The sequence below is a fragment of the Fringilla coelebs genome (genome assembly GCF_963513975.1).
Source record: "Fringilla coelebs genome assembly, chromosome: 10".
NCBI lineage: Eukaryota > Metazoa > Chordata > Aves > Passeriformes > Fringillidae > Fringilla > Fringilla coelebs.
The window spans coordinates 10,339,713-10,356,511 of record NC_140036.1 but is presented as its reverse complement, the minus strand read 5'-3'; the positions used below and the strand labels follow the sequence as shown (position 1 = coordinate 10,356,511).

The following is a 16,799-nucleotide window of genomic DNA, read 5'->3' as shown; positions in this document are numbered from 1 at the left end:
CTGAAAGCCAGATTAATTCAGGGAAGAGTTTAGTCTCTCATGCTATGCTCTGCTATGAATAGTTAAAATAATGAGTGTATTATCAAGAGCTAATGAGTTCAGACATGTTCCCAAAATAAAAAAAGGGAGTTGGGGCAGTCCAGTGTGTGCTTAAACCTTCTCTTCCAACCTGCTGAGAGAGATGTGCACTGGCTTACAGCTTTGAGGCACTCTTTATTTTAAAACAAAATATGGACAAAATTCTTGTTTAAAATTTGTTTTCTCTCTCAGCATCCATTACCCTTAGGAAATGTTCTGCATGAGCAGGGGAGCAGTGAGAGAAGAGCAAAGCAGAGAGCTGGTGCCAAATGAGAGACAGGGAGCTGATTTGCTCTATCTCCTCCCTGCAAGTTTGTCTTCTGTCCCTGGAGACTTTGGCTGAGCATCTGCCAAAACACTGTAGTTGTGTGGGGTCAGGAGGGGTGGCATAAGGCAGATTTGAGACACATTTATGTCCATCTTAAACACCTCATCAGGGAGATGAAACCAGCCAGAGTCTGGCATCTGAGCAATCAGGTGCTGCTGCTACCTGAGAATGCTGGAGATTGCTGCCAAGACGGGCAGAGTGTGATGTGCTCTCAGCTCCTGCTCAGTCTGATGTGCTGGTCCCTGGAGAGGTGAACCTCAGAAATTATCTTTGCACTTCTTCACTCTCTGCTGTTTGCACTAGAGCTGATCCCTCTGGTGCAACTTCTGTGCTGCAGAATCCCCCCTGTAGGACCCAGAATCTGAACACTTTATATCCTTTCCCCCCCATCATGTTTTGGAACAGTTCCAAGTGGGTGAAGGTGATTCTTTCCAACTGGACATGGGTCAACCAGTGAAAACAAACAAAACTTCAAAGCAGTTATGCCACATCCAACTTCATCTGGGCTCAGCTGGCTTCTTTTCTTCTGCAGTGCAAAATGGATAACAAATATGACCTCTGAGGAAAAGTCAGATTTCTGTTATTATGAATTCCAGTTTCAAATCCTCCTTTTAAGACGTGTATGATAAGATGATTATTGTAAATAAGCTTCCCCTTTAGCAAAGAATAAATCATCAAATAGGCTTTGTTTGGTGAGATCTTTGGCAAAGGAATGTAAATAAATAAGCTAACTGAATAAACTTCTTTATCTGATGTGCTGAGCAGAAAAGGAAGCAAAGTTAATCATTTAGGAAAATAAGCTGGACTGCTGTGCTTTCTTCAATAATAGACCAGTCTAAGGAAAACAATCTGCTCTGTCTCGCTGAGCCTGGACTTTTTGCTAGCATCCCACAGACCATGAGAGATCCTGTTTATCCCTCTGGCACCAGTGCTGTCTTGTCAAGGAGATGTCCTTCAGCCTAAATTTTTGATTTGTTTCTTTTCCTGTGGACTGGTCTACTTCCTGTCAGAAGTAGCTCCTCACAACAGGACAGAGATCTCTTATGAGGTCAGTTGTGGCTTCTCTTCCATCTCCTGGGAGTAGAACGCACACGGACAACAGTCTGGTTCTGCAGGGTCTTAAACTTTGGACTCCATTTATGCTTCCATATGAGAAAGTTTGCATGTGACTCTGCATGAATCTCAGTCCAACACCACTCAAGGAAATGAGTGTGACTGTTCCAATTTTCACCACAGTATTTTATTGACTTATGGATTTGAAGTAATCTGAAGTAAATCTGCCTGGAATCTGAGCCTATAAGCCAAATACAAGATGCACAAAGTACCAAAAATGCATGTAGCTTCTGTGGAAAAGCAAACAGCATAATGCAACAGAGGTTATTTTGGCATGTAGGAGCTGCATTACTAATTAGTTTGTCAGCAGAATATTTTGTTCTTGCCCCCATTTGTAATTGTTGGATATGTGATCACTGTTTGTGCAATTTGGACTCCTAGAAGCTTATTTTCTATATTGTATTGGGACAAAGAGAGCACAAACAACACATTCCAGTTATGGTTCTTTCTTGCTGAGAACAGAGATATATGGATAGGTTGCAGAGAGCAGAAAGCAGCATCAGCTTGCTGAAAAAGGTGTTTGTAGATCCCAGTGTATGGCCTTGATATTTATTCTACAGATCAGTCTGTGGTTGTTTGATTTGCTATGTTGCATCTGTCATGTAAATAAGGCAACCAGCCAGTAATGTGTCATGATGCAGAATAATTTAATTCAAGGATTTTGTACCTAAAATGTGCTGTCCACAATGTCTTATTTGTGGTCTGTACATGACACCAGTTCCTCCTATTAATTTAATTTGAACATTTATTTCAGTTGTTATGCCTTTATATGGCATTTGCTAGAAAGGTCTGTCAAAACAAAGCTGACAGAACGTCGTGTAGCTAAGGACAGATCTGCTTTCCCATGTGCATATTATGCCATTTCATTTTCATCTTGCCATGAATTTGGACTTGAGGTTGTTCTATATATGAAAGATGATGACCAGTTATTTTTATCTCCAGTACTCATCACGTTGCTCCCCTCTTTCCCGGTGCCCTGACTTGCCTGTGTGCAATAACGACAAAGACAGGGGGAGATTTTTAGATGGCTGAATTAGGTGTGGAGTTTATCAATTTTCCTCTGTCTTTTGTTCATTTCAGTTCCATGGAGAGAACATTTTACAATTCCACGGAGATGCCTTAATCCCTGAGAGATTTGAAGGGTTATTTTTCTTTAATGCATGTGAGATTTAAAATGAGGTGGTAAGCTAGCAGTATTGACAGACGTGCCAGGTTTAAATCAAAATGTCTCACAGCTGTGATTTACTTAGTGATATATGTTGCTGAATTTTGGAAGATTTCATTTGGAATACATTATTCAGTGGTTTAGTTTATTGAATGGTAAATACAGTGATACTTTAATAGCATATTGGAATTTCATGCAATAAACTACAAAATTCCTGTAAAAACTAGTAATACTATCTAATTTTCCCTCTCTTTAGGGGACTTCCATCTGCAGAGAAAAGCAAAATTCACAACAAAACTATTACCCTACCCTGGCATTTGGCCTGCCACTATTTTTTCCAATTGCTTTTCAAGAAGCTCTGATTTTGCATAAGAAATAAAGCAATATTCTCTTTCCCCATAAGGCAATACCTCTCAAAGAGGGCAGAAATTGTGGACAGAGAATTATCAGACTTCAAATTAACAGTTAAATGTGGTCTTCATTCAAAAGCAACTCAGACTTGAGATTTCTGAGAATTCATTGTCTCTCTTTTTTGTTTATGTGTTGTCTCTGACTTAACATCCCTCTCCTTCAAACTCTAGTGTCAAGGGTGATTTATGAGTGCAATTTTCTGTGTAATATTATGTAGCAATAGTTGGCAAATCCCTTCCCTCAGCAAGGGGATGTATTCTTCTTTGTCAGACACCAAAGAGAGACACAACCCTTGAATCTCTTTAAAAAGACAATTCTTTTTGAAAGGACAAAAGCAAATCCCATCTCATAATAACTCATAATTACTTATATATATGTTACATGTACAAAAACTGCTCTGGCCACATGGAATTGGCATTTTCATGTGATGGATCCACTGGGAGTCCCTCTGACTGTCTCAGGTCCAGCTCTGTAACCAATCTCTTGCTCTGTGCTTGAAACAAGCTCTGCACAATGCTGAGCAAAGCCTGGGAGACCCGCTGCATTGGTGTGCTGGGCACTGTTCATGATGAATTTTAAGCATAAGCTTAATAAAGGACTTTGGAGGTTTGTTAACTTTCTGTCATGCATTTTTGCCTATTCTAGGGTAAAAGTATTTTTGCATTTATAGAGCTCTTTGAGTTGCAAGACTTGGTAAAATCTTATGTGAAATGTTGATGGCATCAGCCTTATACTTTCCGCGAGGGCTCTACATTCACTCTGGTTCCCAAAAACTTAGAAAGGACTCAAGTCCACTAAATTACTGTACAAAAGAGGGTGATTCTTGTGCTTTTCTGGTTAATTTGTAAATCTCTATTTACAATCTTTATGGGTATTTGCCAGAAAATCAGTTCACATCCACCCAGCGACACGTTTAAACTCTTCCCAGTAACGAGTGCAGTGCCCAGGTTAGGGACAAAGAGGACAGCCCTTTCCAGCTTACCTGTCTGCCTTTTGTTAGTTGGGACTGGAGTGAATTGAAGTATAGTTTTGTCCTTGAACTCTGCTCTGTTTCCTGCCTCATCCATTTTATAGTCTATGATCACTGCAGAACAGGGAATATGTGTCCCTTGTCCTGGAGTGGTTTTGGGGTTTTGCCCCTTTCTGTGCTTGGCCATACTCAGCCATTAGGGTATTACTGGTACTGGGTGTTGGCTGTGGGGCCAGTGAGTGCACTAAACAAGTGACACCAGTGCTGTTGCACACTATGCCATGGACAGCTCAGCAGTGCAATTTGAAAATTACCTGAGTTTAGCTCTTAAACAATGCTTGTGGGCACAGTCATTTCCAGGGAATTTTGATTGCTGCAGCAGTGCTCTACATTGCCATGCTCAAGGGGGGGAAGGAGAAACATCTCCTGGATTGCCACACAGCTGACCAGTCTCCCTAAGCCTATGAATAACTGCTGGGGATGTGTCACTGAAATAGGAAGTGTGGCTTCTGGTAACTTCCTGTTTTAATGCATAAAATTGGGTAGCTGGAATGGTGAAATCTAGATGACAGATTTCCAAATCGTCTTCTTGCTATAATGATGCTCTGCAAAGAAAAGTTGTGGTTTGAGACTGTCAAAAGTCTCTTTTCGTGATAAGTTTTCTTATTCTGGGGGAATATCCAGTGCATGTAAAATTGCCCACAATATTATTTATCATTTATCATTCTTTATGCATTTTTCTAATTTCAGTCTCTTCAGTCTCAAAAACAGCTTATCTATACAGACATGATTCTTCTCTCTCTTATGTTGTTAAAAATCAGAAGTAATTTGAATTCAATTCACTGAATCACATCTGTGTAATCCAGAAAAGTGTCACGATCAGGAGCTATGCAGATGCCATGGATTTAACTTACTGTAAACTGGTGTAAGGGTCATCAGGATCTCTGTACAGATTTGTAGAGGTACATATTTCTTTTTGTTACAGACAAATAAGTACTTAATAATCATTATGGGTAATTAACAAATAAAGACAATACAGTCAAAGGTGCACATGGTGAACAGGGGTCTTAACAGATCGTGTTTCAAGTTTTTCTGGACTAAGACAGAACAAATGTGTAAGCATCTGGCATGTGTCAACCCAAAGATTTTCTGGCCTTCGTTTTCTGCTGCTTACAAGATTAATTGGTGCATTAAGAGCTGGACTTGAGCTTCTTCAGATTGTTCATGCAAGATTTGCTGTTGGAGGCTGCCTGGGAAGTATCAGTGTTCCTGCAAGGAGGTGTCTGGCCAGCAGCTGTGCCAGCGGTGAAGCGGTGAGAGCATTCCCGGGGGCGGTGAGGACTGATCCTCCCCTCTCCCGTGTTCCTGTTCTCTCCTCTGCCCTGCGTGTCATCCCTGCCCCCACACCCCGGGAAGCAGGAAATTCTCGGGATTTTCCCCTTGAGCATCCTTGCTGCCTCTCTGCCCGGAGTGCCCCTTCTCTCTGGGGACGTCGCCCTTGTCCCTTGTCTCAGCAGGCTCCGCAGCCGGACTGAGCGCGGCCGCAGCTTCTCCCCGTCCCCTCGCCCGGATGGCTGCAGCGCCTCGCCGGGGGCTGCCGATCACACCCGCCCCTGCTGCTCTCTGCAGACGCTTTTCTCGCCGCCTGTGCGGCCCAGATTCCATGGCCTGAATTCCCCCAGGCCGGCTGTCGCTGCCCGCTGGCGCGGGGCCGCCAGGCACGGAGCCCAGAGGCCGCAGCCCCGCAGCGCGGCCGCTCCCAGCGCCCACAGACTCGGACTTTCGTCCCGGGGCTGGCCCGGGAAGAACGGCCCTGGTGCTGCTGGCCCGAGGGACTTGGCATCCCCAAAAGATCAACTCTGTGTTTGCTGGGAGGCTGACAGCCCTGCATCGCTCGCTCACCCGGGCTCCTGCGGGGACAGTGGAGGGGCTGCCTGGCACAAGCAGAATAAAATTTGCTCCCCCTTTCAGTATCGTGTATTTTGTCTTTCACGGAAGTGTTGTGCCCTTTTAAATGTATGCAAGACCTTTGCAGCAACCTTCCTTCTGCACTCGTTGACCTGCCATGGCTTTGGTGCTTTATTTTCTCTGCTGCTGTGAGCAGGACCAGTACAGTGCCAACATGAAGGAAAAGTAAGATCAAATATCTCTCTGCCTTTCTAAAAATAAGACCTCTAGAGGCAATAAGAAAAAAGGGATATCACATAAACATGGCCAAATACATCACTACCTATGCATTTCATGCTTTTATTTAGCCCAACCATCTCCAAAACTGAACTTTCAGAAGAGGAAGGGAAGTAGCTGTCCTGGTACTTGGGGAAGGTGGTTGGGTAGTAAAAGCTGAAGAGGGAATCAGAAACACAAGCTCAGTGGCAGCAGCACAAGTAATATTAAAGACACCTGGTCGCTATGGGAACGCCAGCAAGAGCTTCCCCAACAAATTGGAAATCAGGACCTCATTTTCCCTGGCAAGCACAATGTGAATGGCTGGGAGAGTATGGTATATCCACACCTGAATTATATCCCTTGACTGGGATACTTACTGCTGCCTCAATTTCGCAAATCATTAACACCGCACTGCTTCAGGTTATAGCGTCTCCTGATGCCATTTAAAACTACCTGTAAAGGGGATACGAGGCAGATGCATTGGGAGCAGAAGTGCCCTCTGCTGAACCGCCTTTGGTGGAGCTGCTCTCCCATGCCTGCATAATCATCTCTATGCACCTACACAATCAAAATGAAAGTGATTACTAAATAACATTAGGGATTATACAGTAAGCAGGGATGTAAATAAATTTCCCTTTCAAAAGCAAAACACAATACTGAAAGGAAATCAAGGGCCTTTGAAGATAATGTGGTCTGTACTTTGCCAGTATTTTAATGAAACAGTCTTACTGTTGAATTGCTGCTAGTTTAACAGTGACCATGCCTGAGGAGATCCCTGCAAGGAATCAGAACCAGACCTTTAGGTGCTGCTGCTCCCAGCAAAGAGGGTGTGTCTGTCACCACATGTACATTGAAGTTGCTTCTCAATAGCCTCTGAACTCTGCAAATGATTGAGACCCCTCAAACCCCAGGTTTCTGCTGTCAGTGTTTGTTTGCAAACTGCCAGTGCTCTGATGCTGCCCCTGGCTGCATCCCATGGCTGGCTGTGGTGCTGGAGCCCCAGCCTGTGTCCTCCCCAGGTAATGCCCTCACTGCAGCTCCCCCATGCCCAGACTCCAAAGTGTGCACACTGCCATGGGAACTGGAAATCTCCAACTTGGGTGTTCCCTCTGCCATATTTATATGACATAAAGTTGAGGCCATGCCGTCCTATCCAGCTTTGTCATCTGCATGAGATGAAGTTCTACACAAAAATACGTTTATTGTTACCTTGAATGTTAAAATGTAATAGTTGTCAGAAAAACCAGTTTGGATTACTTGGGTAGTGATTTTGGATTGCTTAGGCACTAAAAATTTTTTCAGAGAAATATTGGAAAGCTCAGATGAGGTGTCTGGTGCCATCTATGCAGGGTAGCTGCATTTGCTTCAGGTGATTTGACAAAGTGTTTAAGAGTAACAAGTGTATTTAGATTTTGGAAGTATGCTATTAATTACAGGCCTTTATAGAACATTAAATTTGCTAATTGGGCAAACTTACTCTACAAAACCAAGTACAAGGTAAAAAAGAGATAATGAGTTCTGTATGCTTTGTAAACTTGCGTAATCAAAAAGAGGATCTTGGAACCAGGACTTGCAAAGTCTGCAAAATATTTGGGGAAGCAGCATTTAAATAACTGAATGACTCTTCTAGTTGTGTTTCAGTGAGAAATAAGTGCTCCTAAAGCTAAATTGAGCTTTTGAAGTCAAATAATTCAATGGGATCAGCAATTGGGTGAATTTAGTTAATTAAAAAGGCAATGCTATAGTTAAAGCCAAAAGAATTTATTTTTCTTTTCAAATGCAGAGGAGCTATGTTGCTATAAAGACCTTAAATAAAATAATCCTTATTAGGGGATGAGATGGTGCAAAAGGAAGACAAACGCAATAACTAGAAGCCATTAAAAGACACAAAATATCCTGGAGTCACAGGAAATGCTTCAGATTTACTATCTGAATAAAAGTAAAATTGGTCCTAATGCATCCAGTACTCCCCTTTGAAATGCAAGATCTCCCCTGGCTCCAGTATTTCTGTCCTGTGAGCCCTGAAAGGAAGGAGACTGAGAAGTGGGACCAACCTGTGTAATGTATTGCAGTCTTTGGAAAGAATTGTCTTAACTCATTCTGAGAAGAGAAACATCACAATTTGGCACAATAAAAGGAAAATTAATAGAAAAACCCTCTGCATCTTCTTACAGGCACATTCTGGAACACAGTACATCCTGGAAATAGGAATTCACACTATTTATTTAAGTGAAAGATCTCTGACTGGCTTGGAGCAAGACCTTACCTAATGCAGAACAGCTTAAATACCAAATAAAAAATGATGCTTGGATTAAAATATTAGAAAGTCTAGGTAGAAATGACCTAATCTTAGTGAGATTGTGACATGAACTCACCCAAGTTTAATGAATAATTTCCTGAGCTGGGCTCTGACTGGTGCCTGACCACCCCAGCAGCACCTGGCCCAGATGAAAACCAAGTTTCCTGCAGTGTTGTCATGGGGTATGACTAAAAAGGCAAACCAGCTGAATTTCCTGGGACAGCCCATGGTGCAGAGCACACCTGGAGACTAAACCAACATGAGCAGAAGGGCTCAGTAGCTCTCTCGTCCCCATAGTGCCACTTTGCTGCCTTGGTAGGCTTGGAGAGGATGCTGATGGGACACAGATTGCTTTCTAATCAACAGCAGGATTTCAAAAATGTGCAGCTGAGCTGCTCCTCCCTGTGTGTGAGCATATTCCTACCTTGTTCTCATACAACTAAAGCCTGAAGCCTTCAGAATTCATTTTTTCTTGTTTTCATATCCTTTTTTGAAATTAAGTAATTAATTTGTTCTCATAATGTGCCACCCATTTCGTAGCAAATACAGATTTCCCTCCCCAATTGTTTTAGTTTGTACAAAGTCATGTTAACCCAGAGAGAAGCAGCCTCCAGCCCCAGGGTTGGTCTCCTGCTAATTGCAGATCCTGAACTTCCTTTGTGTGCCTTGCTGCTGACAGCCTGGGTTGTGCCAGCTCCTAGCTGGTTCAGGAAATGGTGGTGGATGGATTTATCTATATGGGAAGGGTTGATGAAACTGCTCCAGAGCTCACTTGAGGAAGAGTGAGGCTTTTAGAAAAGGCCTTTGTGCAGCAGTGTAGGCACCAGTTGAAACAAACAATGGTGTGACAGGGACATGGTGTTTGGAAAGAGCTCTAGCGGGCATCTTGGCCAAGGGCTGGTGCAGAATTAGTGCTTCTCTTCCTGGAGGGGAGGGAAGGGGGTGACGCATCAGGAAATGGAGCTGCAACACTTGAATTGCTTTAATCAGGCCATTACTGCCCAGGGACATACTGGTGGAATCTTTCCAGAAACAATCTAAAAGTTCATGCTCATTGAGTCTTGCTCTGATCACATCCAGCCTCGCCCAGATCCTGCAAGGCGTTGGTCCTTGAGATGGATCCTGTGGCAGAGCTGCCCTGCCAAAGGTCATGGTTTGTCCACAGGTGAGCCTGATGCCCATTGTTTTTAGAAGATTCCCTTCAGTATTGCTTTTTCTTGCTATTTAAAACACTGACACAGAAAAGATACCCTGTGTCCCTGGGGTCACACACCCACAATGTGTTGGAGCCTGGCTTGCAGCCTGTGGGATGTGGTGGTCAATGCTCGGGACAAGTATGACATGGGCTCCTCTGGGTTTTTAACAAATCCTTCTGCATCCAAGCATGAGGCATTACCCAGGCAGCCTCAGGTGAGCAGGGAGGGCCAGGGGCAGCTTTTGTGTCTAGAAAAAATGTTCCTTGGTACAGCTTTGGAACCTGCAGAGACTTTGCTTTTCTGTGGCATTTCTGGCCTCCACAGGGAAGAGCAGTGCCTGCAGACCTCTAGAGTATGTCTGTCCTTGAGGGTGCCGGGGCACAGCTGGGATGCCCGACGCCATGAAACGGCCAAATGTGGCCGTGATGCTGGTTTGGTGCTGGCTCCTAGGGGGACCACCCCGGCACTGACCGGACAGGGGGGAATCCTGCCCCCAGCTGGTGGCTCCCTGTGCTCCGTGACCCCGCACTGCCAGCAGCAGCGGCCTTACAGAGCCCTGACACGTCCTACGTGCTAGGCAGCAGCTTGAGCCACCTGCAGAACCGGAGGAAAAAGTTTCAGCGGCGGTGAGGCAGCGTCCCCTGGGGAAGGCTCCTCTGAGCGGGGGGTTACCTTCCCAGGAAGCGCACGGCGAACGCCGGTGGGGAGACCGGCACCGCTGCCCGAGAGGCCGTGCGGGGCCGGGACACGCCGGGCTGTGGCAGCAGCTGGGGGGAGGCGCTGTCCCGGTCACCACAGGCATCCAGGTGGGATGTTTGCCGTGCCCGGGGGGGATGGAGGCCGTGCCTAGGTGGAACCGATGCTGTGCCCGGAGATGCCGTGTCCGGGGGATACCGTGCCCAGGGAATGGATGCTGTGGCTGGGTGGTGCCTTGCCCAGGTGGGACGGATGCTATTCCCGAGCGATGGATGCTGTGCCCGGGGAATGGATGCCGTGCCCGGGGAATGGATGCCGTGCGCAGGGGATGGATGCCGTGCCCGGGGGATGGTTACCGAGCCCGGGGACCGGCGCTGCCGGGCGGGTCCGCGCGTGGCCCCCACGCGTGGGCGGGACGGGGCGGGGCGGGGCGGGGCGCGCGCCCGCAGAGAGCCGCGCGCGACCCCGCTCGGCAGCGCCTCCCGCCGCCGCGACACCATGTGGCAGCCGGCCACGGAGCGGCTGCAGGTAGGGGCGCCGGCCGGGGTCCGAGCCTCAGGGGGCGGCGGGGCCGCGGGGCCGCGCGGCTTCGGGGTGGCAGCGGGACCCGCGGAGCATCACCCCCGTACCGGGAGTTCGTGCAACTTCTCCCCCCGCCGGCGCGGAGGGCGGATGTGCGGGGACACGGGACACGCACGCACACGTAGTGCGGGGCCGCTGCCGCGGTGGCATCCTGGGTGTCTCTGCTCGGCGACTCCGGCGCTCCCGGTGGAGTTGGGTGCCGGCCGCGGGCGGCGGCGGGGCTCGGCGGGGGACGCGCCGCTCAGGGGCTTCTCCGGCGCCGCCTCGGGTGAGGGGCACCCCCGGGCCGGCCCTGCCTAAAAGAACAAGGTGCTATTATGAGGGTCCCTCGGAGCGGCGCGCGGGGGATGCGGAGTCCCGCGGGAGTCCTTTGCCACCCCCACGCCCGGAGGTCGGGATGTGTCAGGGTCGCCGGGATACCCCCTTGCCGCACCCTCCGGCGGCGGTCGGGTGTGCGGTGCCGGCTCTGCCGTTGTTCGTGTGGCTTGTGTGCGTGTTGCATAGTCCGGGGAAATCCGAGGCAGGCAGAGAGTAGGATGAAATAAAACTCACTTTGTAGTTCCACTGCGTCTGTTTCATGTAGTTTTCCAGGGCGAGTGTCGAGTGAGAGAGAATTGGATATCTTAGATAAGACTCAATGGGCACAGCAGATGACAAGAAAAGGTTATTGCTACTTTTGCAATTCAAAATGAGAATTTACTTGGAGATCATCAAGCAGAAAATTCAGCAGTTTGATTGGAGTTGATAGTAGAGCCAAGCTGAGAGATCCGTGAGCTTTAATCTTCACCAGCCAGTAACGGGAATAATTCCTGGTCTGAAAAAGCCACACTTTTCTGTACAGTGAAGAGCTTGATTTTTAGTGATAGAAATTAGGTACCACATAAATAGTTGATGGATTCCAGGGTAAAACTATGTGAGTGTATTATTAGTTATTTCTTTCCCTGTGTTAGTCAGAAAACTCTCTGCTAGACAGAAGTGGCAGGTTGCCCTGAGTGAAGGAGTTAATGGTCTTGGGCGCTGTGGAGGCAGGGGTATTCCCTGGGGAGATGCTGATGCAGGGAACAGACCTCAGGTGAGGCTGCACCCAGTGGCTGGTGACAAAGGAGAATGTGAGGGAAGGGAAGGAGAAAGGGAAAGCCTAGGTTAGTAGTGCTGTACTGGTTTGGATTGTACAGAATGGCTTTGTGTCCCCTTTGTGGAATTAGGGAGGTGTTAAAATAACAAGGTGCTATTATGACAAATATCTGATACTGCCTACAAGAGTATGCAAGGCTAAAGAGAACCAAATGCTTGTGTTTTGCAGAATAAGCTTGTGAGTGTAACCTTGTTTAGCCTTGTTTAGCTGTATCCTGTGCACTGTAAGGGGTCTGGCCTTAGGGAGCGGGTGGGAATGGCTCTGTGCTCTGAGGAACCAGGGCTGTAAGGAGGGGAGATGATTGATCACTGGGCTTCTCACTTACCTGTTGCAGCAGAACCCAAGCCTGTAGCAAGAGGAGCCTGTGTTCCTCCCTGCTCTTGAAAGGGAGCCACAAGCACGGAAGTTCTCAGCAGTGGCCACTAACTTTGTGCTTTGGTTGATTTTGGCTGGAGTCTCCAGGCATCCTGAGATGATCAAAATGCTGAGTGCCTGTAAATGCAGTTTTTGCCAACAGGAATTTCTGGGGTAGTACATGAATAACTGTAGATGCTCTAAAAAATAAAGAAATCAGGGGGACTCAAAATTGCAGAATTAAAGGATGCTTTGGACTTGTGCCAGCTTCTGAAACGGGAAGAAAGCCTTGGAAAGGTCATAGGAATCCCATAATAATTCTGTGTTCACGCAGGGGGCTAAATAACAATGTAGCAAATTGTGGACAAAATGAATGCATTGAGGGGAAGGATGCTGGTGTAACTAGGATGAGATCCTGTAACTGAAAGCTTAATCCTATTCCATATATATATGAGCTAGAGTTACATGGGCAATAAACTATCTAATAACCCCAACCCCTCTGATTTTTTTTTTTTCTCCAGAAAACCCTTGAAGCCTGGTTCTTTCAAGTAGTCTGATCTCCCCTTGACATGTTGTGAATCATCAGCCTGGCCAGAACTGCTGGCAGCGCTGCCTGGCCCCCCGAGGAGAGCTTGTGCATGCTGTAAACTCATCTCTTTTCCCTTCTTCCTCCTCCTCAACGTCTTAATTTAGTTTCAGGTGTCCCATGTTGCTCTCTTTGTCCCAGGCTTCCTCCCTCCCGGCACGTAACTGCTGTGAAACAAATGTTGGTGCTATGAGGGTGTTGTAGGGGGGCCCTCTGCTTGTCCTTGGCACCACTAGCTCTCTCTGGCTGACAAGCAAGTGTTGTGAGGCTCTGGGTGTGGGATTTTGGTTGTAGCAGGGTGGTTTGTGGTCACTGGGTAGAGTAGATGACGTCTTATGGTCTCTATGAATGTATTCTGGGATTACAGTTATGGCAAGTCACTACTCTAGGATATTTAGGGGATGTATAATGGCAGATATAGCCCCGTCTTTTACATCAGGCTGATGTAGGGGTCCAGGAAGTGTGGAGCTGGCCCAGCTTTCTTGATGTTCTAATGTGTGCATGGTACGTGACTTGGTTTTGACACAGATGTATCTTGTGTGGGGAAGTGCTGGACTGTTGTTAGTCCGTGGTGTAGCTCTGTACTAAGTAAAATGGCAAAGAAAATATTTTCATCTCTCAGAATATTTCTTTTGGCCTGGTTCAGTAAGGGAAAGTATGAACTGCCTTTGAAAGTGGATGCCTGTTGGTACGGGTCAGTCCTGCCCTCAGAGCTAAGGCAAGCTGTGTGTGTTGAACTGAAATGGCAGTGGCCACCCTGTCATGTTCTGACCAACTGTGCCGTGGTCCTCAATTGCTCTTGGGCCTCCTTTCCCAGTCCCGCTCAAAGGATGACAAGACTGCACATTCCTGGTCTGCTGCCGTCACGCAAAATCTCCTTCTGTTCCAAATGTGCTCAGTCCTGTCAAGTTTCATAGTTTGTGCTGAAGTTCTTGGCATTGACTGGATGGTACAATTCCAGTAGTGAGGTCAGCAGCAAAGCTCACGCATACGCAATAGGAATGAAGTGTCATCAGCAGCTGGGTTACAGAACACAGTGAGCTGGGACATGAGCTGGATTTGTCCCCACTGCTGTTGTGGCCATTTGCTGCTGAAATGTGCCCCTCTTCCCAGAGCCTTGGTTTCTGGCTTTGCTGGAATAAGCTTGTTTTTTGATTTGGGTTTGTTTTTTGTTTTGTTTTATTTTGTTTTTGACAGCCTGTCTCTGCTTCCCTCTGATGAAAGCTTTTCCTGTTATGCTGCCATTTAATGAAGTGTCTCTGTTTCTGGAAGATATGTAGAATTAAACTAAATGGATTAGAAGAATAACCTAGAAAATGTAGATATTGAGGTTTCTTCTTGAAAATATAATTCAGCAAAGCCTTCTTTTTCTTTTGCTTTTTCTTTCCTTTTTATGATTCTTTCACCTATAGCAACATTGAAGTTTCGTCTGTTTTCTCCAAAGTTAGTGGGACAGGCAGTTACATGTGAAATCATACATCTGGGATGTTGCAGGAATATATCACAGGGATCAGCAAATCTCTGATGTGGTAAGAAGATGAGGATTTTTCAGGTAATACAGGATTAGCATTATTCACCCTTAAGAGAGATGATCTGGGACTGTATCTGTTTGGAAGACTTTTTAGCTTCTAATTTCTGTGGTGGCATTCCTGGCTTGTGTTCGGCAAAGTGCAGGTGAGCATATGCAACATGTGTGTACCTCCCAGTCTTCTCTGGAGCAGCAACCAAGGTTGCTTCAGGTATTTAAAGGTCGTTCCCCCTGCTGGGAATGCAGAGTCTCCAGTCTGGAGCTCACTGTACCTGCCTGATCTGATTTGCCGTGCCATGTTTGCAGCAGATCTTATCAATGGTTATAAGCAGTGGGGACTGATTTGTGGCTTGATGCGTGTGGCAGTAGCACTTGTTGAAATGATGCCAAAAATATTGTGAAATCTTTCTTTAAAACTATTTCCAAATGTACCCTCTGTGCCTGGTTCAGCAGCCCTTGGCAGCACAGCTGGGATTTTGGAGCTGATGGTCTCAGTAATGCTCCTGTGAGGACTCTCTAAGTGGTGTTTGAAAACGAGCAAGGTGTTCTCACAGCCTGAGAGGTGGCTGCTATTTGCTTTGTAACCTAATTTTTCCTGGAAGCTTGATGCCAGACGTTGTTTCTAGATAATAAATCCCAGTGGGTGCATAGTTTCCGAGGCTGTCCTGTTTATAAGCCCTGCTTACAAGTTTCCCTGCTTCTCTTGACACGTGTGGGTAACAGGGATCCCCATGTTCAAACAGCTTTTCCCCCAGAGCAGTGGTGCTGGTGCTGCCCAACCTCAAGCTGTGTTGCTGGGTGTCCCTGAACTGAGCCATGCTCATGGGCCCTCTTTTTGGAGAAAGTCTCACTCTGCTTCTGTGGGTGGTACAGGGGGTGGGCTCAGATGAGTGAGGAGGGGAAGAGAGGAACAGACAGGGGTGCTGTGTCATGGAGCTTTGGGTTGGACGCTGCCTGGCTTCATACAGGCATGCAGATGGCCAAGTGTTCACAGTAGGACTTTATTGATTCCCTGTCTGCTCATCTGGAAGTTCAGTATTCTGATTGAAACCCACAGTTTGGGGCCATTTCTGGGCAAGGATTTAATAATGGATGGCTGTAGGGTATTGTTAGAATTTATTTCTTTCATAAAGTTCCACATCTCTCCTAATGTGCTGTGAAATACTGTGCAGGAGAGCTGCGGGTGGGCAAGATGAGATGACGTGAAGCAGATGATGAAGGGCAGGGAGCTTCAAGTCCTCTACTGAGGCAAGTTGGATTTCCTGAGCCCCAGGGCTTAATTCTTCCATCATGTAACTTGTGCAGGTCCTCTGAAGTCCATAAGAAATAAGATTGTGTAAGGTTGCTTTACCACAGTCTTTGAGTGGCTGCTGTAGTGTACTTCCACATCGTTATGATGCAGCAGTAAAACAACAGCGTAGCTATTAATGGAAGTGAAAAAAGTGAAAGCAGCAGTATTGAGGCATTGCTGCCCACCTTTGGGCTGGGCTGTGAGCACTGTTTTCCAGGAATTTGTTAATATACCTGTAGCCTTGCATCTTCAGTCTACTTTTAAATTTTGTGCTTGTAGATTGTTGCTAATTTCATGTATATTACATGCATCCACTACCACTAGTATGCACATCAATTGCCTTTCATGTATCAGGAGCATTGAAAAGATTTTTCACTAAAGAGAAGTGAGCTCTGGGTAGACCTACACATGTGTGATGGCTTCTAGGTGATCACAGCACTGTGGTTTGGTGATGTGTTTGCACATGTTCAGCTGTAATGTGGTTTTAGGTGCTGTTGGTGCTTTCAAAATGAGCTTCTAATCCTTTTCAGTGTTCATATGCATATGTGTGTTAAAAATAACAGCATACAGTCAGTTAAAACAATAGTTTTCCAATTTTTAAAGCATATGGAAAGCCTTTCTAAACCAAACACAAACTAGTTGTAAGCACACAAACAGCTGTCTAGGCAGAAACTGCTGCAAGACATGTATAGCAGGACTGATACTACTACTGAACTCTGGTTTCATTAAATATTATGTCAGAAGGAAAAAATGGTAAGTATTTTAAATTTAAGCCTGAGTCATGTGGCTGCAAACATCTGAAGTCTTACAGCCCGGTGTTTTGGCACTCTATGGCTTTGGGATATCTTTCAAGGCATCAGAGTTTTTGCACTCATTTGCTGCTATGACTATACAGCAGTCA

The 16,799-nt window shown here is 46.3% G+C and overlaps 1 protein-coding gene across 1 annotated transcript in view; it reads left to right on the top strand.

Moving 5' to 3' along the window:
* The first annotated feature begins 10,847 nt into the window (after positions 1–10,847).
* The window catches only part of PID1 (phosphotyrosine interaction domain containing 1), an 82,716-nt gene continuing 76,764 nt past the window's right edge, over positions 10,848–16,799 (top strand). Inside the window, exon 1 of the mRNA XM_084212020.1 lies at positions 10,848–10,950. Coding sequence (XP_084068146.1) covers positions 10,921–10,950 — 30 coding nt within the window. The 5' untranslated portion in view covers positions 10,848–10,920. The remainder of the gene's footprint in view (positions 10,951–16,799) is intronic.